Below are 25,918 nucleotides of genomic sequence, written 5' to 3' on the forward strand. Positions count from 1 at the left end.
GACATTTAACTCTGTAAAAGCACTGTGGGGCTCACCCACCAGTCATTGCTGCCATGCAAGAATCAAGAGACAACTAAGAGACAACTGTATTCAGTTTGTATTTATGTATCCCTCTGTCCCAAACAGACCAAAGAGAACCAAATCTTTGAGGGAAAAGCCTCCATCTTATATCCATGCTAACCCCAGGACCTGATGCCCTGGAGGAGACCCTGGAAGCGCTGGTGGGATGAACTTTCAGGGAGACACAGAAAGATTGATCTCTGATTCAACCTCAGGCTACATATGATTTTCAGAATCATGGCCACAAGAGGGTCAAGGGGTGGGGAGGAGGACATGGAACTTAAAATTATTTCCTCCACTAGACTTCTCAGAAACACATCATCACAAACCCTAATGTCACAGATGACCTGCCCTAATAACATAATGTTCTAAACAGCACAAAACATCATTTTGGGTAATTTTAAGTAATCATGTGACTGCTCAATTCTCAAATCATGACTGTTTTCACAGGACTGAACAAGATGGATATAACCTAACCTTGGGATCCTCCATATTATTATCCAAGTTGGTTGCTGTGTATGGCTCTGAAAAAAGAACCAGGTTAAACAGGTACTGCTTGACAGGTCCTCCACACAGAAGCAAGGCCTAGAGCACTGGCATCACTGTTGCTGTCACAACAGTTACTGGTCCTAGTGCATGAGGACACCTCAACCATGTGTAATCGTACATAGAAGTTATGAACATTCAACTCTCTCCTGAGGGCTTCAGGTTTTCCTTAAAACAGTGTTTAGTTTCAAGCTTCTATTACATTTTATAAATACATAAATTCTATGCTAGAAGCTTGTGCCTTTTAGATAAAGACAGAAGGCGATCTGATCTCACTGTTCTAGTTTAGCACAAGCCAGGCACTGTGCTAGTTTTATAGAGACTTTAATCAATTCACAGATTAAGCATCATAGTGGAGGTAGTATGTGAGTCAGGGTAAGTACATGATATACCCAATTTTAATTAAGCCAAATGATCAAAAGATGACTTTCTGAACAGGGAAATGTGCTTTTAATTTAAGCTCCTTAATTTAACATCATGGTGCACCATGTGTATTTGTGTGTTACAGCGGTAGCAGCAATGCAGTGGAGAAGGTAATTTTTAATTTCATGGGCTCTTAAGCAGAAACCTTAAAAGTTAAGGATGTAGAACGAACCAAGTTTATGTCAAGCAGGAATGCTGAATGCTTGGGGAATTCTCGATTCATCCTGAGTAGATTTTCCAATCTATATACTAAAATGTGGGTACGTGTTATCACTAACAAGTACTAAGTGAAGCCTGAAGATGAGCTAGACCAGTGGTTCTCAAGATGTGCTCCCAAGACCAGTACCAGCAGCAGCATCACCTGGGAACTCGTCAGAAAAAGTAAATTCTCAGGCCTCGCCCCAGACCTGCTGAATTAGAAACTCTAGAGTAGGGCCCAGCCATCTGTGTTTTAACCCCGGCCATCTGTGTTTCATTGAGCCATCCAGGGGATGCTGATAAAGTCTGAGAACAGAAACGAAACCTGGGCCAACTACCAGCAGTGTTTTCAAATGTTCGGAGTCATGAGAAAAAGATACGAACATGACTGATGGGCTAAGTAGCCCCTTGAAGGAGAGAGCTCTGTGGCCACCCTCACTTCCAGGTGTGGAGCGCCTTTCGGATTCTGTCCTAAGGAATCTGGCCCTGTTCGACATTCCCCTGTGGAACTGCCTCAATGAACAGCTAGGATGCTGGTGGACAGAATCTCTTTGCCTCCCTTAAATTGGGCCAGTTCCCTGGGTCTGACAGAGATGGAGCAGCTCCAGACCCAAAACAACTCTGCTTCCAGAGAAAGAGCATGAGCCAGGGGAAGATGCTTTGGGGAGGCGATGCCACCAGCCTTATCCACATCTTGTCCATTTTCTGGAATGACTTAAGGGAGTCGGATGAAAAAGAACCATTCCACACTCCCCTCGACTAGTAGCAGTGTGCTGATACTATGACTGCACTCTAACTTGAAGCTGGTCAAAGAATCTTAACGGGGTTGTGTTTGAATACCTACACTGAGAAAGAGGACCTGAAGAGACTCCAGCCCCCCCTTCTCTCTCCACACAGGTTTTTGTTTTAGAGTGTTACTGACCTGAAGACACAGGCCCATGTGAGGTAGTTAATAAGCTTTCCATGCTGGGGCCCAGAGCTGAAGTCTGTTGAGTGTCCTTCACTGGGAGGCCAGTATGCCACAGTGATTCTAAGGTGGAAAGTGTGCTGGCCTGGGGGACTCTTCATGGTTGCTGGGGGTCCAAGCCAGTACTGTTTTTGCATCACAAAGAAGTTGAAGATGGCATTCTTAAGAACTCTGCAATTTCATTGCAGGGATGTGCCCTAGAGAAGCATGCACATGTGTCCTAGGGTACAGGTTTAGGAATGTCCAAGCATTATTTATAATGACACTGAAGTGCAAACATTCTTCACATCCACCAACAGGAAAATGGATAAACAGATGAGGTATATACTTCCTCAAACAATGACACAGATGCATCAACATGGACTAAATAAATCCCACAGAGTATGGACCAAAAGAAGGAAGAAAAGAATAGCTACAGCAGGGTACCGTTTATAGAATTCAAAAGCAAGCAAAGCTAAAATATACTGTTTAAGGATACACACATAGGCTTAAATAACCAAGAAAATGATTATCATAAAATTAGAGGTAGCAATTACCTTTAGTGGGAGGTGTGGTACAATCAGGAGGCTAATCTGGGAGTGGGCAGTAGCTTCTAGAGTACCGGCAATGTCCTATTTCCTGACCTGGACCTGCTTGAACATGTACTTCTTAATAGACATTTTCTGTGGGGTATATGTCACTATAAAAAAATGTTTTAAAGGTGCTAACTTTGAAAATAGGAGACTTGGCTTGGCAATCCACTAGTCATGTGACACTAGCATTTATCACTTCAAATACCTCTTCTACCCTCTTGCTGACCTCTCCGTCTCATCATCCACTCTTTTGGGACACCACTTCCATGTATGTTAAATCACTTGGGTCCTATAAATCTCAGTTCAGCCTGCTATAACCAAACAGCATAAACTGGGCGATTTAAAGACAAATTTACTTCTCACAGTTTTGGAGGTGGGGAAGTCTAGATCTAGTAGCTGGTGGATTTGGTATCTGATGAAGGCCTGCTTCCTGCTTCATAGAGAACAATCTTCTCATGGTGTCTTCAAACAGAAGGGGCAAGAGAGCTCTCCAAGGTCTCTTTTATAATGGCACTAATCCCATTCATGAGGGCTAATCCCATGCACCCACCTAATATGATCACATTGGGTACTGGGCCTCAGCATGTGAATTGGCCGGGGACGAGGCAAGACATGCATTCAATCCATAGCAAAACTTCTTATGCTCTTTCTGTATTTTCTGTCCTTTTTTGTGTGTATCCTAAAATCTCTAATTCCTCTGGGCTACCTTCCCATTTACTAATCCTTTCTTTAGCTGCATTCAATTTACAGTTAAACCCATCAAGTTCTTTATTTCAGTTACTGTATTTTTTAGTCTTATAATTCTCACTTTTGTTCCTTTATATTGCTTCTAATTCTCTACTCAAATTCATCTGGCTGAATTTCTTGAACCTACTAATCCATATATCTTAAAGACCACATTTACACATTTATAGTCTGGGCTTCTGTGAGTCTGTTTCTATCCCCCCACCCCCCCCTTTGTTTTTGGTAATTCGGTCTTGTCTTTGGTATCTTAAATTTCAGGTTTGCCTTTGTGTCTAGTATGTAGACTTTGGGGAGTCCATACTAAAGGCCTGGATTTTCTTCTGAGGCCTTGCCTCCTTGGTGGCTCTGACCTCCAATTTTTGCCCCCAGTACTGTAGGTTCCTGAAAGACTACTTACTTCTTGGTTGCTTTTGACTGTTTCAAGGTTTCACCAGCTTTTTGAGCTGTTTTTGGCAGAAGTGTTAGTCTATGAGAAATTAGTCCACCATGACCAGAAGTGGAAATTGGTCATGTAACACTGGACAAGTTGTCATTTGTTCAGACTCCAAGTCTCTGTTACAGTTACACTACTGAGAAGCAGGACAGCTGGCTGTATTATGGGCTCTGGAAGCAGGCTTCATGGGTTCATATTCTGGTTCCTTTACTAACTAGTGTTGTGACCTTGGACAGATTTCCTGATGGTTTTCTGTCTCAATTTTCTCAACCACAAAACACAGATAATTCCTGAAATTGGGAAGAGACTGGAACAGTTTAATGAACTAGAGTAATGTCAGGAGTACAACATCTTTGGGAAGATATTAAGCAAACACTGTCATTTAGGGCTTTTACTTAAATTCCTTTTATGAAACTTTATAAAGATAGCAATCAGCATCTTGTCAATTTTTAAAAAGATTTCTTTTGACTAGAATTTCTTGAGAACACTTAACTTTCCAAACTAACTAGAAGAGGTCTACTTCCTATTGCAGAAGCACCACATTTTGCTCCACTTGTGGTCACGCTGTCATCTCTACTTGTTTACAACTGTCTCTCCTACTAGGCTCCAAGCTCCTTAAGGAAGAGGCTCATTTCTATCTAATTTTTATATATGTAGGAGAAAAGATGTATCTGATATGTAATAAGCGCTTGATAGATGGACACCGAACGTGCCACCAAGTGTCTTTGAGGTCTCCTCCTGATTTCCAGCAGAGGGAAAATAAACATTACCAACATGATGTTTGCTACTTGTTTGCTCTTTCTTTAAACAACCAATGGTAAAACTGTGTCTCTTGAACTTTGTCATCTTCTATTGTCACCTTTCTTTCTATCCAAAAATACCTTATTATTTGTCTACTGCTGTGTCACAAATCACCCCTAAATTCAGTGATTTAGCCAAGAAACACTTATAATTGCAGGTTCTGTGGTTCAGGAATTTGGGAGTACCTTAAGCCTTGAGTTGAAACCACTCAGCTCCTGTTGGGTTGTAGTCAAGACATCATCTGAAGTCACAACTAGGGATTCAGGAATTGCTTCCAAGAACCAGGTTTATTCACATGAACCACTCTGTTCCTGGTCTTATGGGCCTCTCCACAGGGCTACTGAGTCTTCAAAAGCTGGCAGATGACTCCCTCATGATCAAGTGATCCAAGAGAGAGCAATGCCAGAATGTCTTTCACAATCCAGTGTTGGAAATCACCTAACATCACTTCTACCACATTCTGCTCAATAGAAGTGAGTCATTAAGTGAAGCCTCTCCTGAAGGGGAGGCAGTTGGGCTCTACCCTTTGAGAAGGGCATCAAAGAATTTGCAGACATCTTTTTTAAGCTATCACAGTCACCATATTTGTTAAACTTTCTCTGGCTGCTCTAAATCTAACTAGACTAAGTCCTGAAGCTTCTCTTCCATTTTGAAACATCTACTTTCAATTCCTATTGCTGAGCTTCCTCCCACTATCCACATTTTCTTCCCTTTTCTTCTCCAAAGGCTATGCTTATTGGTATCATTTCTCTTCACTGAACACTGTGTAACTTTTCAAATTTTCTAACATGAGACCATGACTTCTTGTACTCTCTTTCTCTGTTCCTTAAAGGAATGATTTTTCTATTCTCATAGCTTTTGAACCGGAGATTATGAAGAATTAGCAATTGGGATAACCTGTTTATTCTACTCCTCCTTCTCCTTTTAAGGAAGTCATTTTCCAAGTGGAATGGGAGGACAATTAATAGATTGGCAGACAATCAACCTTTCTTAGGGCTTTTACTAACACATCATTTTGTTTAGGTTTTAGATCTTCTATTTGAATGTAATCCCTCTAAGTATAAGAACTTGATTTAACCCTGCATGTCCACACTGGGATCAGAGTAGGTGTTCAATGAATGTACTAACTTATGAATTTCCCACTCGGACCGTCTCTTCCATTGTTCATTCCTTTAGGTAATTCTGACATCTTTGCAATTTCTGTTCACAAGTGACACTTTTAAAAGAGAAAATCAAAGAACACCCTCTCTGATAGTATTTCTATAGCTTCACCTACTTGATCCACTGTTATAAATACTGCTGTAAAGCACCTTTTCATTTTTAAAAACAGATGACTTGGTCAAATATTTCTCTCCTTTCCTCAAGATTTAATCACTATCTTCTCATTGATGGGGGAAAATGGATGCCGAGAACAGTCTGTAATGTCCTTTATTTCTTCTTCTATCCCTGATAGCTTAAGTATTAATATGATTTTCTTCTAAGCACATGGCTGGGAAGAAATAACAGGAGAGGGTGGGACCTTGCTCCCAGGCACTCCTGATTCTTCAAACTTCTACTTATCTTTCACTTTGGAGAGTAGAAATGTCGTTTGTGTGGTTTGCCCAGCATCCCGGGTAGACTGGATGGATTTCCAGTCTTGCAGGTTTTTGAACATCAACTATTTATGCATATGTATTTTTCTTTTAAAAACATATTTTATTTAAATTCAATTTGCCAACATATACAATTTATGCATATATTTAACACTCCCTCTACTTCCAAATAGAGGTCACCTTGTTGGTTTCTTGTCAGTAGCTGAATCATTCTTTCCTTTTGTTTGGTAAAATGAATGTCTCTCTTTTTTTACTTAAGGAAGGGGCTCTTTGTCTAGAAGTAGTTCCTTTACCAGAAAAAAAAAAAAAATTCTGAGAACCAATGATCAGAGGCAAATTGTATTCCACTGATAAATACTCTCTCTGTTCTTATCTCAAAAATGCTGCTTCTTGGTTTTATCATCCTTAGATCACCTGCCCTAGTTGTCCAATATGGCCTTCTTTTAATCAAAATTGACTCATTGTCTATACTTAGGCCACTAGCTGTCAGCTGATACTATTCTCTTTGTTTCTACATCAGATCTCTTCACTGGCATTTTCTCTTCTTCTACATATGTGTCTTTGAACTATTTCTTCCACAGGCCTAAAGCCAATTCATATATGACATCATCAAATATTATCATTCTTATTATTTTCTGAAATGAACTTTTTTACGTAACTCACCTGTCAACCACAGAACAGTCCCATCTATTAATCTTCAAATGACAGTGTTTACTGTCCATTTCCAAATTGGTAGGTGCATGTGTGTTTATGCCTCCCTGCCTTCCAAAATGCATTTCCTAAAGTTAAATGTAAATACCTCACAGACTAGACTTTAGAATACCTTTCTGCCATGGCATGCCCAGTGCAAATGATCAATAATAAATGATAGTAATTCAACTCAGAATCTTACCATAAAACATGGTGCTGTTCAAAAGGGCTGGAACCAATTTTATATGCCACAGTTCAGTGGTTCCCAAATCTCAATATCTGAATTGCTGGGAGACCTTGCTCACACTCAGGATGCAGGGCACCACCCCAGAGACTCAGATTCAGCAGGTCTGGGGAGAGGCCTGATAATCTGCATTTCTAGCAAGTTCTGGTGACACTGATGCTTGTCCAACAACCACACTTTGAGAATTACTTCCATGAGGCTAAGGAAAATTTTACATGTGTCTTTTCCCATTTGCTTGCAGAACTAGTTAGATTTGTTTCTGTCATATTTCCAGTGACTATAATCTAGTGGGAACTTTCAAAAAAGGTGAAACAAGGGATGCCTGGGTGGCTCAGTGGTTGAGCGTCTGCCTTCGGCTCAGGTTGTAATCCCAGGTCCCGGGATCAAGTGCTGCATCGGGCTCCCCAAAGGGAGCCTGCTTCTCCCTCTACCTATGTCTCTGCCTCTATCTGTCTCTCATGAATAAATAAAAATAAAATCCCTTAAAAAAATGAAACAATACAGTAAGGAAGAAGGGGGTGAGCAGGCCGTTCACATACAATTCCACTCATAGTTACTACCTGCGGACCTAATTCATAACTGCTTTCTGTGTTATACACTCTGCGGGGGTAACTATATTGTTACTCTACCCAGCTCTTGCCACGCTACAGAGGCTATGGGGAGGAGTTGCTTAGTAATAGTGCCACATGAAACATCCTCAGACAAGCAAACAGTGAAGCTGAGAGTAAGAGATTACGTGCTGATGCAAATCAAAACCACAGTGAGCTGTCACTTCGCACCCATTAGGATGGTTTTCGTGAAAAACAAAACCCCCCAAAAAACAGAAAGTAACAACTGTCAGCGTAGATGTGGAGAGACTCTGTGCATCACTGGTAGGAATGTGCTATGTGCAGCCGCTGTGGCAAACTGATGGCAGGTCCCCCCAAAATTAACCAGTGATTACCATCTGACCCAGGCATCCACTTCTGGGTATACATCTAAAAAACAGATGGCAGGGACTCGAAAAGATATTTGCACAACTATATTCACAGCAGCATTACGCACAACGGCCAAAAGGTGGAAGCAACCCAAGTATCCATCAACAGAAGAATGGATAAGCAAAATACAGTCTATACATACAACAGACTCTCTTTCAGCTTTGAAAAAGGAAGGACATCCTGTCACATGCTGTAATATGAATGAACCTTGAGGACATTATGCTACATGATATAAGATAGACTACAAAAGAACCCATATAAGATTCTCAGAGTAGTCAGATTCACAGACAGAGAAAGCAGAAGAAAGTCACCAGGGGCTGGGGGAAGGGGGAAATGGGTAGTGCTTAGTGGTTATACAATCCCAATTAGGGAAACTGAAAGTTATGGAGATGGATGGTCGTGATGGTTGCACAACAGTGTGAATGCTTGTAATGCCACTGAACTTAAAAAGATAGTTAAAACAGTAAATTTTATATGATGTACATTTTGCCACTATAAAAAACATCTCTTAAGTAAGGTTTCTGTGTTGGTCTAAAAAGCTTTGTGAAGTTCTGGTGGAAAAAGGAATGTGACAGAGGGAGCCAAGGCATCAGGACGGGCAAGAACATGTGTTCTTCCTGCCATGGAAGCTAACATGCAGTAGTCTGGGGGCACGGGGTGCAGTCTCAAGCTGCAGGGGATACTGAAGGGGGTGGGGAGGCCACAGGGTCCAGTGCACTGCCTCCTAGTGAGGGCACAATGGTGGTACACCGAACTCGACATTTCCTTTAGATCACCTCCAACACCTGGTGACCCTAGTTAACAGCTTCTCCTGGGAGCAGGGGGATGGGGCAGTGGGAGACATGGCTCGGATACAGTTCCTGAACTAAAAACGGTTGCTTTCCTTTGGCTTGTGGTCAGGTGACAACGATTCCCTAAAGTTTACTTTTTTTCTATGAATCACTTTTTCTCAACCTCCCCAAAATGATACTGTGATACTGCCTGGCTTAGGCTGGGACCCCCACTGGGCTCTCTTGGAATATTTCAACATTGGTGGTATTAGTAAGATACCTTTGAAATCACACGTGCCGGGCAAGTGCTTATCTTGCACACATCTTAAAACTAACGTATCCACTTCTTATGGAATTCCTTCTATAGGTTGCAAAGGAATGGTTTTCAAGGGACACCTGGCAAAGACTCCTGGCCGGCAGTATAGGGTACTCAGTTTAAGAAGAAAAGACATGTGAGCTTGCCTTCCAGGTGTTTCCTTACATACAAGAATATCATGTTTATGTTTACCAAGTGTCAACCAGAGCCAAATTTAAACACTTCTCCATCTGTCCCGGCTCCTTGGCATCTGTCACTCCATAATCTTGAAGGCTGGAGATGGAACTCATAATCGTTCTTCCCTAGCTCAGAAACCACATCTACAGCAGGAAGCACCCCGCTGGACTGGCCAGTGTACACCTGCTGGGGCCTGCAGCCTCACCTGCCCCTCAGTCTGTGTCTACGCACGCATGGGTTGTGAAAAACAAAACAGAAATGCACAGTTCAAAAAGATCCTAATAATTCCTATGATTTTCTTTCATTGCTAATTTAGGGGAGCAATCGTTGGATTACTGGGAAGGTAAGCCTAACTTCTTTCTACCTCTTGTAGAAACCAAACAGAAGTCTCAGTCTAGAAGACAACCACATTTAGTTATTTCTGTAGCCACAGCTAAATTTTGAAATTGGGTTTAAAAAAAAAATACCCAAAAAACCCAGAGGCCTATACTGGTACTGCACATGTTTGCCATATAAGCCTTTCTAATAGATTAAGTGCTAAAAAACTTCCCTGACCCAGTTTTTAAAAATTGCCATTACACCTTTAAATGGTTTTTGGGAAAACCATTTCTTACAGGTACTTGTGATTTTCTATGAGAGCAAATATTTAGATAAGTGGTAGCTCATGATCCAAGAGATTTTTATGAAAATTTTCTGAATATGGTCATGGATAAATTATTTACTTGAACATATTTTTTTGTTTTGCTTTGAAAGACTTGTTCTTCTGTTGCCAGTGGTTACTGGATGAGCATTTCTTTCCTCATTGTGTTTGCAGGCCTGAAGACAGGGTGTCTGGACCCCTCTCGTGGCAGCAAAAAATAAGCCAGAGGCACGGTTCTGATTCAAGCTCAACAGTGCGTTTAGCACAAGCCCAGGAGAACAGAGGCAAAGAGAGAGAACTTAGGAATCTCCAGCATGCTGCACTGGTTGGCTGCTGATTCCCTTAATCTATCATGCACATTCTGGAGAGTCAATTCATTAGTTAACACAAATACTATTTCTTGGAGTCCCACCAAGATAGTAGGATTCAATGGCCAACAACATGTCACAACATGCACGCTCTACGCTGATGTGGCCTTTGAAGGGGGCAACATAGCCAGGTTCAGGAGGAATGCTACCCTAGCACCAGACTGCCCAATGCTCCCAGCAGCATGTGGGGAGCACGTGGCCCAGGCCTGCCTGTCAGAAAAGGCTTTGTAGGCACAAAGGTGGCTGGAATGAGACTTGAAGGAAGTGTGCACATTACATTGGTGAGGGGTGCAGTGGAGGGGAGCTGTATTCTAGAATTTTCTAGATCTGTACAAAGGTCTGGAGGAAGAGATGGCCCAGTCTAAGAACCCAACAGCAGGAACAAAGGTGCTAGGACCTGGAGAGACACGAGGCACAAAGAGCAGGGAGGCCACTCAGCAACTCTCAGTGACACGATGGGAAGTGGGCCCTTGCAGCTTCGCCTCCCAGGTTCATTCAGGTCAGGGTCAGCATCAGGAGCTCTATGGGTGGGGCCCGACACTCTATTTTACCAGGGCCTCAAAGAGATGCTGACACAGAGCAGATTTTGAGCATCACTGATCTACAGCGATAAAGGGATATGACCCAAAAACAGAGTTTTGGTACACAAACACACAAAAAGATGATTTCTATAAGAAATAGAATTCAGAAACTGTAACAAGGAACTATACTAATTTTTTTCTTCTGCCTCTCCCTGGCCAAATAATCTTAATGGATTTTTCTTAAAAAAGAGTGAGGATTGGAACACATGACTGTTAGTGTGGCCAACACGTACGTTAACATTATCTTTAGCGAGGTAGTTTGTCTCCATCAGAAACAAATGAATGAACAGAAATTAGTATCCACATCCTACTGTGGAACATAAAACATGTGAGGCAAAAGGAGATCTCTCTGGACTTTTAAAGTCCTGCAGAGGAAAAGATGGAGACTGTACAGCTAGCCCCTTGGCAGACTGCACCCCAGGTGAAAGCTGTCTCTATCCGAATGATCTTTTCAAGGACGAGGAGGGCAGAGCAACTGAAAAACTAAAATACTGCCAACTTCCACTGCTTACCAGAAACCTCGTTGCTGGTTCTTCTTAACTGTGAGCATAGCTTTCCCACCATATCCACGGAATAAATGTGGACAAATATATAAGCAGGTATGATGAGCACAAAGAGGGCAGGTAAGAACTTCGAATTTTCTAAATTTAATGAGCTAGGGGTTTGCAGGTGTAGGCAGGATAAGGTAATATGGAGAGTGAGAAATGGTGCTTCACCTTGAGTTTGCTAAGGATAAACGACAATTACAGAATGGGGAGGAAGGGAGAGAAGAGGGTAGGTATTGAGATTCAGGACAGGAAAGAGAGCCCAAACAGGATCATGGGGTTCGTCCGGTCATTCCTTGAAAACACATGCCTGCCAGATACCTCCCCAAAATACCCAGGACATCACTGACACTGGATAGCGGATAGCACAGGATGCGGCAATGTTTGTGTTTGTTTTTCCAAAATATGCACTTCTCCTGCAAAAGCACACATGTCCTAAGGCTCAGCGCTGGGTATATTTTTATTTTTCAAAACAAAAAAATACTGAGTATTTTTAAATGCAGGATAATGTCAAGCAAGAGCCTAGCTTATTTACATTGGAATCACTCAGGATATCTTAACAAGATATATCTTGAAGCGGGGCTCTAAAAACGCTACTGTGCTTATTTAGAAGTCAGGCGTCCCGTGGTAACCTCGATCAGAGGACGGTCCCAGGCCCAAAGATGGCAAGAGAGAAAGAGGAAGTGAAATGAAGATGCCTCTGAGTCCTGCAGGAATGCAGACCCCCTCAGCAACCTTTCTGGGCCTAGCATGAGACGATGTGCTGCAAGATTACAGCTGCTAGATGAGGGCTCCCATCGGTCTGGTGGTTACTTTGAAAGCCAGGCTCTCATCCCAGAAAGGCCATCTTCAGAGATGAATAGGAAAAGAGACAAAGAAGGAGAGCAAAGGACAGGAGAGCACTGGCAAGAGGCAGAGGCAGTCAGTGGATGGTGGAAAATGAATACGGAATGGATCTGTCTGCCTGTCCATCTACATAGTTCCGCAATGACCCGGATGTGAGTGAGAAAAGCAGACCTAGGTCTGCTGTTGGAAGAAATAGAGCAACATGCCTTGGAGACTCCAAGAGCATCCCTTTGGCACAAGGCAGGCATCCCAACAGCAGAACAGCAGAGTTTACGCGTAATGGCACAAGCCACCAGGAGGCAGCTGTGCATATGGTCAGGTCACACGGTGCTCTGTGGCTGAGCTAGTGCTAGTGAGGGTGCAGAGCTGATGCAGGTCCTCCCGTCTCCATTCCCCTATGACACACCATGAGTGTGTCATAGCTTGGTTTTCTGAGTTAAAATCCAAAAAATTTGTAATGGGTCCTATCAAAGTAGTTAAAATAGAATGTAAACAATTAATGTTTCAATTATTTAGAAAGTCAGTATATTCTGTAATAATCTGAGACAAACAAGACCCTGGAGCTTATTCAAGGGTTAAGATGGAACCCAGATAACATAAGCTCAGGTGTACCCCAGAGATACTTTAGACCACTGCAAAAAAACCCAAATCGAGTCAAATGAATTCTTTGGTTTCCCAGTGCATCTACAGGTTATGTTTACACTATCCTGCAGTCCGCTAAGTGTGCGATAGCATTATGTCTAAATAAATGATGTACCTGCCTCAATTAAAAAATACTTTATTGCTAAAAAATGCTAACCATCACCTGAGCTTTCAGGGAGTCAAAAATCACTGATCACAGATCACCGTAACAAATACAAACATAATGAAAAAGTTTCAAATACCTAGAGAATGACCAAAATGGGACAGGGACCCGAAGTGAGCAAATACTGGAAGATAATGGTGCCAATTAGACTGGAAACAGTATCTGTGAACCTCAATAAAGAGAAGCACAATGAAAAGCGGTATGCCTGTATCTCTACCCATCCAAAATGATTTGGTCTCTGAGTCCAGAGAGTGATCCCAGCTGGGTGTGTTTTTCCTACAGAAAAGCAGTAGTAGATCTACTCCAAGGCCAGCAATCTGGAGGGTGCTTTACTTACCTACCCTGTCCTCAAGCCCTAGACAAGAAGAACAGTGAATGGGGCTGAGGTGTACGCGCTGTGGGGATTGCTCTAGCCCCTCTCCATTCTAGAAGTATCTTCAAATTCAAAATCAAAATTTGTTTTAAAATTTTAAGTAGTCTCTACACCCAGTGTGCGGCTTGCTTGAACCCACGACCCCACAATCAAGAATCGCACAGTTCACCAACTGGGCCAGTCAGGCACCCTTCAAATTTAAAATTTCTAAATCAAGATTTTACTTTCTAGTGCTGGATTACATTTATCCCCTAAGTACTCTGGACCAATCACCTTATGCTATAATTGGTTTTCCAGTGATTTCTCTACGTTTCTGCTCAAAAGAGTTAAAAGTGAGGCATACTGCATTCTCCTAAGCCTCCAGCAGCACGATCTAAAGGAAGCTATGCACAGAACTTACGTCACGTGAGACCGATTCAATCTGATGTCCTGCCAGAAATGATAAGCTCTGGCGGCTGGATAAGAAAATCTCAGCATTCAGATTTCAGATGTAGTTAATACCCAGGTCTGGTGTGCTAGCCCCAGCAGGTCTAAGGCAGCCGCCAACTCTGTGACTTGCTGACACCGTGAGGGGTCTGGTTTCTACCACCAGGATGCTTCTCCTGTGTCTAAGAAGAACAGATCACAGCTGCCTTTCTCTCAGAAGAGCAAAAACATTTCTTGTGGCCTGGAATTGCTCTCAGATCAGTCTGCAAGAGTCTTGAATATGCACTTATTGTGGTATCAACCTTCCCAGAGGATACCAATTATGGTACAGATCACATATTTACCAGTCTTACAGTATGCATTTAAAAAATTAAACTGAAACCTGCCAGAACCAATACAACGTAACCACCGTGGATTCTATCTGCAGAAGTCATGTTTTTTTTTGGGGGGGTGGGGGGTGGGGGGTGGGGTGGGGATCTTATTATATGGAAGGCATATCTGCAAAGAGATCAACAAAATCCATAACGTACTCATGAAAAGGTTACCGTGCGTGACAACCGGCTCAGTTCTTCCAGACAGGCTCAGCATACCCAAAAATTCAAACCCCCAATCCGCCTATCCCTGGAAAAGGATCTGCTGCAAGTCAGGCGGCCTCATACCTCTGATGCAGTTCACACACACACAAACTCATCTCTTTCAAGCCCTGTCTTTTTCTTTTCGATTCCGTTCCTAAGTGCTTTAAAAGCTTCTTGGAGATGAACTCCCTGATGCCGTCTGCGGTCGCCGTGCCCTTAGGATCGTCTGGTTTCAAAAGAAAAACAAACCGACCAACAAAAGGCTGTGTCAGAAACCAGGTGCCCCTCCCGCTGTGACCAGGAGACATGCCTGGGACCTAGAGAGGAAACAAAGTCAACCAGCAGGGCCTGGGTTGCGGGAAGTGGGGTCACTCACAGAATGGGAAACCTGGAGAGAAACTGATGTCGGAGTGTGCAGAAGAACATCGAGGGGAGAATCTCAGGAGAGCGGCACGACCGCCTTCGGCAGCTGCAGGGCCATTCTACCTGCCGTCCCCCCTGCCAGATAGGTCCCCGGGTGGGTTTCTACACCCACGGGGGACTGCAGTCCATCACGGTCCGTTGCAGCAACCCCAAGCAGGCTTGCGGGCCGTGGGATTCCCCTAGCTGACCTGGAGCCGCAAATACGTGGGGCTCTATGTGAACAGGAGCTGCAAGCATCCTCCGGCTACTCGCCGTGCGCGTGGAGAGGGATCGGAGAAGAGCAGCGCGCCTGCCCTTGCACCCCTCCCCCCCACCCACACTCGCACACACGCACCCACGCAGCCCGGCAGGGCCCGGCCCCCGGCGCCTCCGGCAGGCACTCACCGAAGACTCGCTGTCCCGAATGAGGAAGTCGCCCTCCACGCCCCGCTCGTTGAGCGCGCACTCGGCCTGGTGCCGGGTCACGTTGCCGTAGTACCACTCGCGGCCCGCGAAGCGTCCGCTGCACGCGGGGCCCGCGTAGCTGATCTGCGGCGCGTGGGCGGGGTGCAGGGCCGGCCCGTCGCTCAGGACCACCACGTAGTTTTTGGGGACCAGGCCGACCTGCCCCCGGGCGTTTTTGCACTTCCACCACTCGGGGTCGTTCTCGGGCTTCTCGATCACCTCCATGGTCTCGCCCTTCTCGAAGTTGAGCTCCTCCTCGGTGACCGAGCTGAACGGGTAGAGCGTCTGCACCACGTGCAGCACCCGGGCGCCCTGGCCGTTGCTCAGGGACGCGCCCTTCCGCAGGCTCAGGAACCTGGGGGACTCGGCGGCCGCTTCGTCCATCTCCTCCAGGACGTAGTTGGAGGGAAACCAGCCGATCTGCCCGTTGTAGCTGCCTCGCCACCAGCCGTCGCTGCACTTCTCCATGACGGTGACGCGCGACCCCTTCACCAGGGACAGCTCGTCCTCCCTCTCGGCCACGTAGGCGAACTTGACGAAGGCGGGGATGTTGAGGTCGTAGATGCGGTCGGCGCCGCCCCCGTTGGCCGGGAACTCGGCGTCCGTGCTGGGCGTCGGGGACGCGTCGCGCGCGCTCGTCTTCCTCTTGGTCTTGCCGAGGCCTGCGGAGACACAGCGGGGCTGAGCGCTCAGGGCCGCCGCCCCGCCCCCGCCCCCCCACTGCCAGGCCACCGGCGCCCCCCAGGGTGGTACTCCCGAGGGCTGCCGCGCCCTCGGAGAGGAGGGCACGGGAGGGCTCAGCCCGGAGGTCTTCCGCCTGCTTGCAGGGGCGGGCGGACGGCCTGCTGGACTCAGACCTGTCCAAGGCCAGCCCGGGGCACAGGTCAGAGCTGCGTGCCTGGGCCACTCGGGGGACACCCGCGACCCTCCGCTGGCTACAAACCAACACCCTCCCCTCCTTTATTTTCTTCCTGCGCTGCTTCTGTCCTTCCAAAACGGGGGAGGGGGGGGCCTGAGCGCTCACTTCCCACACGTTGCAATGAGCCAATTGGAAGCAATCAGCTGATCTGTTAGGTCTAAGGCAGAATTTCTTGTATTGTGCCTCAAAACCCATTAGTGGATCATAAAATCAATTTACTGGGTTGTGACCATCTTTGTGTGTGTGTGTGTGTGTGTGTGTGTGTGTGTGTGTGTGTGTGTGTTGTTCTGGTTTTATTTAAGTTAGTAAGATAGAAAAACCTCCCAAGTGCATCAAGCATAGTGTGTTGCTTCAGTTATGTAAGGGAGCGAGTGCTGAGCTGCAGTGTGAAACTTATTTCTTCCTGTGTGTGGGGAAACCAGGGTGAAAAGCCCTAAGGTAAAAATGTTGCAGCCTGGGTGGAATGCAGAGGATTCTGGAGCCTTCTTGAGAGGGGAGCCTACGGAGAAGGCACATCAGCGCTCAGAGCTGTGGTGTGCCACTAGACCAGTAGGGCGGGCCATGCTCCCCAGCTTTTCCTGAGATGGCTGCCTGCCCACCAGCTCCACACAAGCTCCTAACTTGGTCAATGTGCAGGCTTTGATGGTACGGAGACGCCATTTGCAGATTCCCCACCCTTGCAAAATGACACCAAAGCACTTTTATGGTAGCTTATTTTATTTCTTCAAATAAAATACCTCTCTCTCATTTTATTTCTTCAAATGGAGTAAAGACAGAATGATCCCAAGAATTACCTTTGCTTCTACTCCTTTGTTGAGGGGGCCAGGAGTTCAAGGGGAACAAAACATTGCCTTGTGATCATCCTCTACTGTGGAGTGCTGTGCACTGCCTTCTAGAGCAGACCCATCCCTGGCCTAAGACTCTGCTCCCCTTGGATACATGCCCAGCTCAGCACCACCAGTGTGGCTCCGCACACTAAAAGGCACTTGGATAGCAGACATGAGGGGACAGCACACGGGTGTGAAGTGACTGTTCACAAGGTTTTCAAGTGAACATACCAATTCTTCAAATGAATGGCTTCTGTGTGTTTTTTTTTTTTAATACACATTTTATTCAAGCATATAGGAAATAGGAAAGTAAACCAGGATACTAAACCAAGTTAAAATTTTAGACTTCTTCCAAGTTAACTCACTTTACATGAAAACACAAACCTCTAAATCTTTGAACGAATCCTTTCATGCGATTTCAAGCCTACGTTAGTTTAGCTATGCGTGAGAGAGCTAGCTCACTAGCTTCAGAATCCAGAAGGTGATTCACTAGCTTCAGAATCCAGAAGGCAGACCGTACATGAAAATACACTTCTGTCCTGAAGGCTCAGGCACCAGGGTATTCTAAGCCTCATCAAGGAGTCGGCATGCTAACGCAACAGGCAGAGGACAATTTCTACTGGTAACAAGACTTCAAGAAATAACACAAATAACTTTTTAAAAAGATTTATTTATTTATTTTAGGAGACAGAAGGCACATGCGAGAGGAGGGGCAGAGGGAGATAATCTTTCAAGCTGACTCCCTGCTGAGCATGGAACCCAGTGTGGGGGCTCCATCTCATGACCCTGAGATCATGACCTGAGCCAAAACCAAGAGTCAGACGCTTAACCCACTGAGCCCCTCAGGCACTCCTACAAATAACCTTCTAATAGACCTTTTCAAGTTTGAGTAACGAAAGGTACTTGAGAAAATACCTACAGAAGAGCAGGATTTAGACTACTCATGGGCACAGAAAGATGTCAAGATCAGCAGAAAAGACAGTAGACCTTAGACCTCATAAAACTTTGTTGAAGACACTTCACAACTGACTTACGAATAGGCCACTTTGCTGACTCTTCAAGAACAAAATTACATTAGCCACTGAGTTTTTACACCAGGCACTTTTCTAGACTTTGGGGGAGACCAAGAAAAACAAGATAGGCACACTCCTTGCCTGTATGGAACTTAAATTTCTCTGTCAAGACTGGAACATTCCACATAGCAAACACACCACAGAAAATTCACCTGTTTTGCTTGAATGGGATCCAAATAGTCTTTGAGGCAACTCTGTAAAGGGAGGGGGTCATGGAATACAGCAGAACAACTGAATCCCAAGGAGGCCACTCATTAGCTATATGCTCTTGGGCAAGTTACTCAATTTGCGTCTTAGCTCTCTTACCCATAAAATGTGGACAACTGTGGCACTGTATCAGTGTGCTAGGGCTGCCAGGACAAAGTACCATAAACTTCAGGGCTTCAACAACAGAAATTTATATTCTCATAGTCCTGGGGGCTGGAAGTAAAAAAAGATCAAGGTGTGGGCAGGGCTGGTCCCTCCTGAGGCCTCCCTCACTAGCTGGCACATGGCTACCTTCTTGCTGTGTCTTCACACGGGCTTCCTTTCATTGTAGGTCTGTGTCCTAATTTCCTCTTCTTATAGGACATCAATCACATTGGATTAAGACCCACCCTAAAGACCTCATTGTAACTCAATTACCTCTTTAAAGGGACCTTTACCACGTCCAGTCACACACTGACTTTCTGGGGGTTAAGACTTCGACATACGCATTCTAGGGGACATAATTCAGATTGTAATATAAAACAGGAAGCACTCTATGAATAACTATTACTACTCTGTCGAAGTCAGGCCTTTGAATTTCTTTTTTCTCAGACAGGTATTTTACCAGGAGAGGGCCAAAGTCCTTTCAACAGTCTTGGCAACAATGTTACCAGTGCCAGATGGCCACCAAAATAGAAAGCTTGCCTGTCAAGCTTTTGGCACCTGAGAAACATTATTCCAAGGGAGCAATGTCACATGTAGCTGCTGATGCAGTGAAATTCAAGAGACAGGTGTCTGGGAAGAGGAAGGAACTTGACTGTACTGACATTCATGTGATCTGAACACAACAGTCCTGTGACAAAGTGAGCACCTCCCTATTTCTGCAGATGGGGAAACTGAGGCTGAGATCAGGGAACTGACTTAACATATACAGCCAGTAAAGTGGCAAAGACTTGGCACACCAATAAAGGCCTATTTAATCCAGAAGAGTCAAGAAACACAGTTCCATGAAGAGGCTGATACGTAGCAGGCTTTCCATGGCTAACACATCATGATTTGTACCATGATTACTTTTTTAATCTTATTTTATGTATTTGACAGCAAGTAAGAGAGCACAAGCAGGGGCAGAGGCAGAGGGAGAAGCAGACTCTCCGCTGTGCAGGGAGACCAGTGCAGGCTCGATCCCAGGACCACGACATGAGCTGAAGGCAGATGCCTAACTGACTGAGCCACCCAGGCACCCCTAGGCCATGGTTTCTATGAGAAATGTATGAGGACCATAGAGTGTCAAAAGTCCATCCTCACTTTCCATTCCAACCCTCCAAAGCAGTGAGAAATGCTTCCTCTAATCCTAGGAAATGGAAATGGCCCGTGTCTCCAGGCGGAAGTGGGGCTGGGGTTCAGGGAGTGAAGATCTGGGATAAGAAATGTATCATGAGTGAGCATGAGGCCACGTGGCCACTGCCATGTGGCAGTTATGAGATCTCGAAGGCTCCCAGGGTCATCTCTGAATGCAAAACATGCAGATACTTCACGGGCGTATCAGAGGATGGCCATGCTACTGTATCTGCCAGCCCCAAGCCCCACGCCACCCCGAAACATCCAGGCTCCAAGCAACGTTTCTAATTTCAAGGCAAATGTGTTATCCCTTCGAGGGAAGCAGGTAGGATGGGAATTCCACAGTCTCCCCTCCATTCTCTGGGGCTATTTTTCCCACACATCTGTTCCATCACTTCTTCTTTCATTAAAGTCATACCACCTACATCTCCCAGTTGTAGCAAAAGCTCCTTGAACTCCAATGTGTGTTTTTGATTTTCTAACAAAGATACCGTGATTTTTTTTTTTCTTTCTCTTAAAAGTTTACATATTTCCTCAGCAGGAGAGGCAAATCCTCACATTCTTTTGCAGAGTCTCAGGCAATTTTTACCTACTATAAATGAACAGTAACCAACCAAATGTGGCAGACCGGAAGCCCTCGTTAACCAGTGTTTCTGCTCACACTCTCTCCCTGCCATGTTTTGGAAGACACACTTTCCCATGGGGCCTGCTCACCAGGGCCCAATCGTGAATTCCTGGAGCAGCCTGGGTTGTGGACAGGAAGAGCCCAAAAGCAGCACCATGCCCATCCTCACACAACCCTCCCCCCTGCCACACTCCTCCCCACCCACCCCTCTTAGGTAGGGGAGCTGGATATGTGCAGGATACCAGGCAGTTCCAGACCCTGCCAGGTGAGACCTGAAGCATGGGGGAGTACTGCTGTGTTATCAGCAAGATCTGGCATGACTTCAAATGATGGATGGCTCTTCTTTCCGTTGTCAATCATAAATTCCAAATGCACAGAATTTATCTGGTGCATAAGCGTTTTGGTTGGAGGTTTTGCTGCACTGTGCTCTGCATGAACCATATTATGGATGAGAATATCTAGAATGGGATCATCAGAACATCTCTACAATTGCTGGCATGCTGTATTAGGTGATGTTAACATTTTTTTGCAAGGTAATGACTCTCTACAGCTTGTTCAATAATGTATAACCTGCAACACCTTTGCACAATGAAAGAACAAAGAACTGAAATCACTGTTAAAAAAGGAAAAAGATGGTGTCTCACGTGGCACGTGCTCCAGAGTGACCAGGTTTTAACTTCTACCGTAAAGATTAGGCTCTCAGAACAACTGTGGTCCACCCCCTCCCCGCGCCCCCTGCCTAGTCGCTCAATCTCCCCCTGCCCCTGCCCCCACCCAGCAGCTTCAGAGCTCTTCTTGCTCCACCAGGGGTCCTGGGCAAGTCGGTGCTGGACAATGTGCTCCACATATCAAGATGGGTAAAAGCCTTGGAGAGAGCCTGAACACTGGCCGGGGCTCCGGGTCAGTTAGCAAACCGGCTGGACAGAAGGGCACGGAACCCTGAGCACGGGGCTGCCTCGGATGGATTGGGTTTATAGCTAAGGAAGGATGTGAACAAGCTCCTTGACAGAGCTGCCTCCACAGCTGTCATGTTAAAGACCAGGCACAATTTGTTCAATGAGCTTTATCTGCATCTAAAAATAGTAATAAAAATATTATTTGAAGTGGCAAATAGGGGAGTTGGATCTAAACATAAACCACACTTTTTAGCTTTTGTGATGATTTTCTTGCACCAAACCCTGGATCTCTGTTCCTGAGTTACATTTTCATTGACAATGAGCACATTTTAACTTTCTTGAATAAAATTACATACATTAAAGGCGGAGTTCTAATAAAAGCTTAAATATGTCATACATTATTAATGTTGGTGATTTTCAAGTCAAAATCTTTTAAATACTCCTTTTAAGATAAAGAGATGTTATAACAGATGACTTCAAAATATGCTGTAACTGTCACCTGCCAGCTGGAGATCTGGAGATGTAAGACAAAATGTCAAACAAATTTGATAGTTCAGAAATATATTCAAGTCAATTCATTTAGATGGTGTGCACTCAAGTTTTAGGGGGTCTATGGCAAAGACATTTTATTTTTGTTACTTATCAGATCCGCAACATAAACCAGATTTAACTAGAAAGTTTCTTTGTACCTAGAATGCCATTTACAATAAGACTGGAGGTCAATAATTTGTGGGGATTTCCCCCATTAGGGTTAGGACCTATTATAAGAGTGAACTAAAAATTATGAAGGGTTTTTATCATTAAATGCTAAGGAGCTCTGACAAGGTTTGATTAAGGTATAAAGTGTCCAAAGTAACTTTTCATAGAAGGTGAGGATCTATTTAATGTTTGGCTTCTAATAGCTTCCTGTGCTGTTATGTATGCATTCACAATTTGTGTCTAGTGTTCTAGCTATGCCAGATTAGCTTTCGCCATTCAAAGAGTAGCCAGTGCTGAAATTTATGATCAAAATATTTGATATATAAAGGGGAAAAACCCCACAAATTTATTAAACTTCTGATGTTTTGATGGGTGACCATTTAAAAATCAATGCAGTGGTCATCTGTTGTTACTTTAAATTGTTCAGTATCCTTTGATCCCTTCTCTTATTCAACAGAACTCCTCTTCTTGTGGCTTCTGCGGAGCCATCCCCACCTCATGGTGCCATCTGTGGAAGACCCAGGACTCACATCTGCTGCAATTACAAGGGGGTACCAGCTCTCACCATCTGGAGCTGCCCAAGTTTGTAGAAGTCTGTAAGAATGAAGGCCAGAGCAGGGATAAGGCCCAGAATGAGAGAAAGAACCCCTGGATCCAACCATACTTCCCAGTGATGTGAGCCAACTGATTCCCTTTTGAAATTTTCCTCTTCTTTTGTTCTTTTTTTTTTTCACCTTGTCTACTTTATGGTTTGTCTTTGTCACTTCAATTAAGAGTGCTGAAAAATACTACTGCCCATCCCCTGCTCTCACTCCTTTCCCAACCTACCTTCTTCAGTATGCCAAGCTGTCGATTCCCACTTAGCAAAGTGGTAAGTCAAAGAGAATACAGTTGTAGACTGGGAGCACCCAGGTTTAGGTATGGGAGTGGAGGTGGGATGGTGGAGATGGGGACCGGCATCTCTACCGTGTCAGGGTTAACTGCCGGGCTGGTGTGCCTGCTTCCTAAGCCCAGAGAATCCTGGGCTGAAAATACTTAACTGTAAGAAATCACGAGAAATCTGTGACACTGGTGGCCGTAGACATTGGGCTTAACCGGCCCACACAACTGAACCTCCATCTGATGAAGGCCAGCATATCTGACTTGGGATGAATGAATTCAGTGTGGCCAGTATCTTAGGCATGGGCTGTCAGAGAAACCCCAAGGGCAGCTCAAGAGACGGGGACAGGCTCTCCAGTGCAGCTCAAGAGAGGGGGACAGGCTCTCCAGTGCAACTTATTTCAGACAAGGCCAAATCTAAGTCAAAATAGACTGAAGCATAAATGCTCTTACTCAGCTGTTTCAGTTAGTTAGCATCTGTCCCTTTTGTCATACAGAGGCTCAAACATGTCACCAACTGCTGATCATGGATGAGCTCGGGAGAGGAGAGGCAGGGTGGGGGCAGAGGAGACAGGCTTCCCGGGGCTGTGAGCAAGGCGTGAAGGTTGGGGCCATGCTCTGGAAAACGAGCGGGATGTGGGACGAAGCCAGAGGGCTGGGCTGGGCTGGAGTGAAGACATGCACAGTTGAGGTGGGCAGAACTGTGTTGGGCAAAGCAAAAAGCTTATTAACCCCATTCTCTTCTTAGTGTCCCACTGGCAGAAAAAATTCCACCTGGCCATTAGGGATTGGATATGCTGAAAGAAGGGGAAACCCTAGGTCTCTAACCACTTCTGGGACAAAGGACTAAATGCATCCTTGGTGGCTTTTGTCTCTTTTTGGGCAACAGCTTCATTTGCAAAAACTCCCAGCTTCACTGTCACTGCTGTTGGGTGCCACAGTTCCACGCTTCTATAAGGTTTGACAATAGGAGAGAATATAACCTTCTGACAGCTGGGCTATGCTAGAAGCAAAGGAGGCTGCACTAGAGTTGGCCAGGGAACTTTCTTCCTCTAGTTGTTGGAATGTAGCTTTTAAAAATGAAAACCAAGGTTTTTTCCAGACGCTTAGTCAGTCTGCATGGCCAGACCACAGGCAATATGACCCACGGGCTCGTGGGCAGGACTCAGGGTCGGTGAGTAAGTAACTTCCCATGGGCCTTTCCCCCTCAATAAAGCAAGGGCTGATCACAAACACCTGCTCAGCAGTAAGATCTGTAAACACTAAAATAATGTCACGTCACCCTTACACCCTCCTTATAGTGCTCACCCACCTCGATTTCAGTGCCCACCTCACTGTGCTGAGAAAGACGGTGTTTAGTTATTTTGTGGCCTCAGGGCCTGATATTCAGTGTTTGCTCAGCTAATAAGCTCCACTTCCCATCTCCCCACCAGTACTCCGTATGTACTGGTAAGTCGATGATACACTCCCATGTTGCCAGGAGTGTTAACACATTACTGAGAAGCAGGACATGATCACAATGAGCAAGCTTCCCAACGTGTAGATGGAAGGGGGCTGTTACACCCGAGGTAAACCCCCACCGGCCTGGGTAGGGCTTGCCAGCTGAGGGAGAAACAGAGTTACTACCAGCCATCCCTCCATCCCGGTGGTCTCTCTTCCAATGGGCGGCCACCCCAGGAGCCAGCTTAGAGACAGGTGCCAGGGCAAAGGGCCTAGCATCACCCGGGGCCATGCGTCCAGGGCTCTGAACTGGAATTTCCATCTTTGGGCATAAGCAAGCCTGCCCATGTGTGAGCAGCCAGGCAAATAACATGATGGAACACTGAAGCCTGAAAAAACAAATCACTTAGAGCATAGGATTTTCTATCAAATGTGAAAGTCGGATGGTAACACAGATGCCCATGAAAAGAATTTTTAAAAATTTTAATTATAATTTTTAATTAAAAATACATATGTAGTACCTCTCAACACATACTCCCGACCCATTAGCACGAGCATTTCTGAATATGCAAAGGGGTGTACGAGACGTGGCATGGCTCAGCTGCGGCAGGCTGCCACGTTACTGAGAGCGTCAATCCCCTGGCAGAAGCCCGGCACGCGTGCAACTTTTTAGGACCGTACCTGCTAAGTAAAATGAAGTATGATAAATAAATGCAAACGAGTAAAGGGATGGCGCATTCGTGGGGGAACACGAAGGTGGCAAGTGGCTGGCAAAGATACTGAGCCATACTTCACACCACCTTCCAAGCCTGGCTCTCACACCAGCTAGCTTTCAACCTCTAGCATCTACATTCTACAGCATCGCGCTATCCTCGGTTTCTTCATCTGTGATACGAGGGTATCGGCGGCCCCTGTGGGCTGGTAGGAGGCTCCAGTACCTGGGGAGGCACATGAAGCACACGCAGCGTCTAAGACATCACAAGAGACCAAGCAATGGCTGTCACTGTGTTTATCGCTATTATTAAACATCTGTTTCCCTTCCTGGTTGAGGACAAAGGAACAAGTGGAGAAGAGCAGAGGTGGTGCTTTCTCAACAGCGGTGTACACATACCTGGTTTTTTCCTAAAATGCTCTGTGGGGACCAGGCCTCATACTCGCTCCTGCTCTCCAGGTCAGGAGCAGCTATGTCATGAGGGCCCCCGTGATCAGTCAGAGAGAGGATGTGCAATCAGTGCAAAATGGACCTTCGCAGAGGGTGAAAAAGGAGCCCCGTTTTCTAAGTAGGGATGAGCAGAAAGGCTCAGCATCTCACATGCCGCTCTGGACAGGACAGGCACCAGTTACTAACATGCCAGGTGGTACCTGCCTGTGCTCCAAGAAGAGATCTTTGAGGCTCTTGGGCTCTGGCCTCCAGGCCCTCCCTCATCTCTGGCTTCCATCTCAGTGCCCCACCTGAACCTGGAGAGACCTGGCTTTGCTGTGAAGAAGCCTCCCAACATT

General features: G+C 45.3%; 1 protein-coding gene across 4 annotated transcripts in view; it reads right to left on the reverse strand.

Annotated features, from left to right (window-relative positions):
- NCK2 (NCK adaptor protein 2) overlaps window positions 1-25,918 on the reverse strand; it is a 151,708-nt gene that overhangs the window by 2,708 nt on the left and 123,082 nt on the right. For all 4 annotated transcript variants that reach the window (XM_072844373.1, XM_072844372.1, XM_072844374.1 and 1 more), the window contains exon 5: window positions 15,477-16,198. In XM_072844373.1, the coding sequence (XP_072700474.1) occupies window positions 15,477-16,198 (722 nt within the window). The remainder of the gene's footprint in view (window positions 1-15,476; window positions 16,199-25,918) is intronic.

This window comes from Canis lupus, chromosome 11 (genome assembly GCF_048164855.1).
Source record: "Canis lupus baileyi chromosome 11, mCanLup2.hap1, whole genome shotgun sequence".
Taxonomy (NCBI): Eukaryota; Metazoa; Chordata; class Mammalia; order Carnivora; family Canidae; genus Canis; species Canis lupus.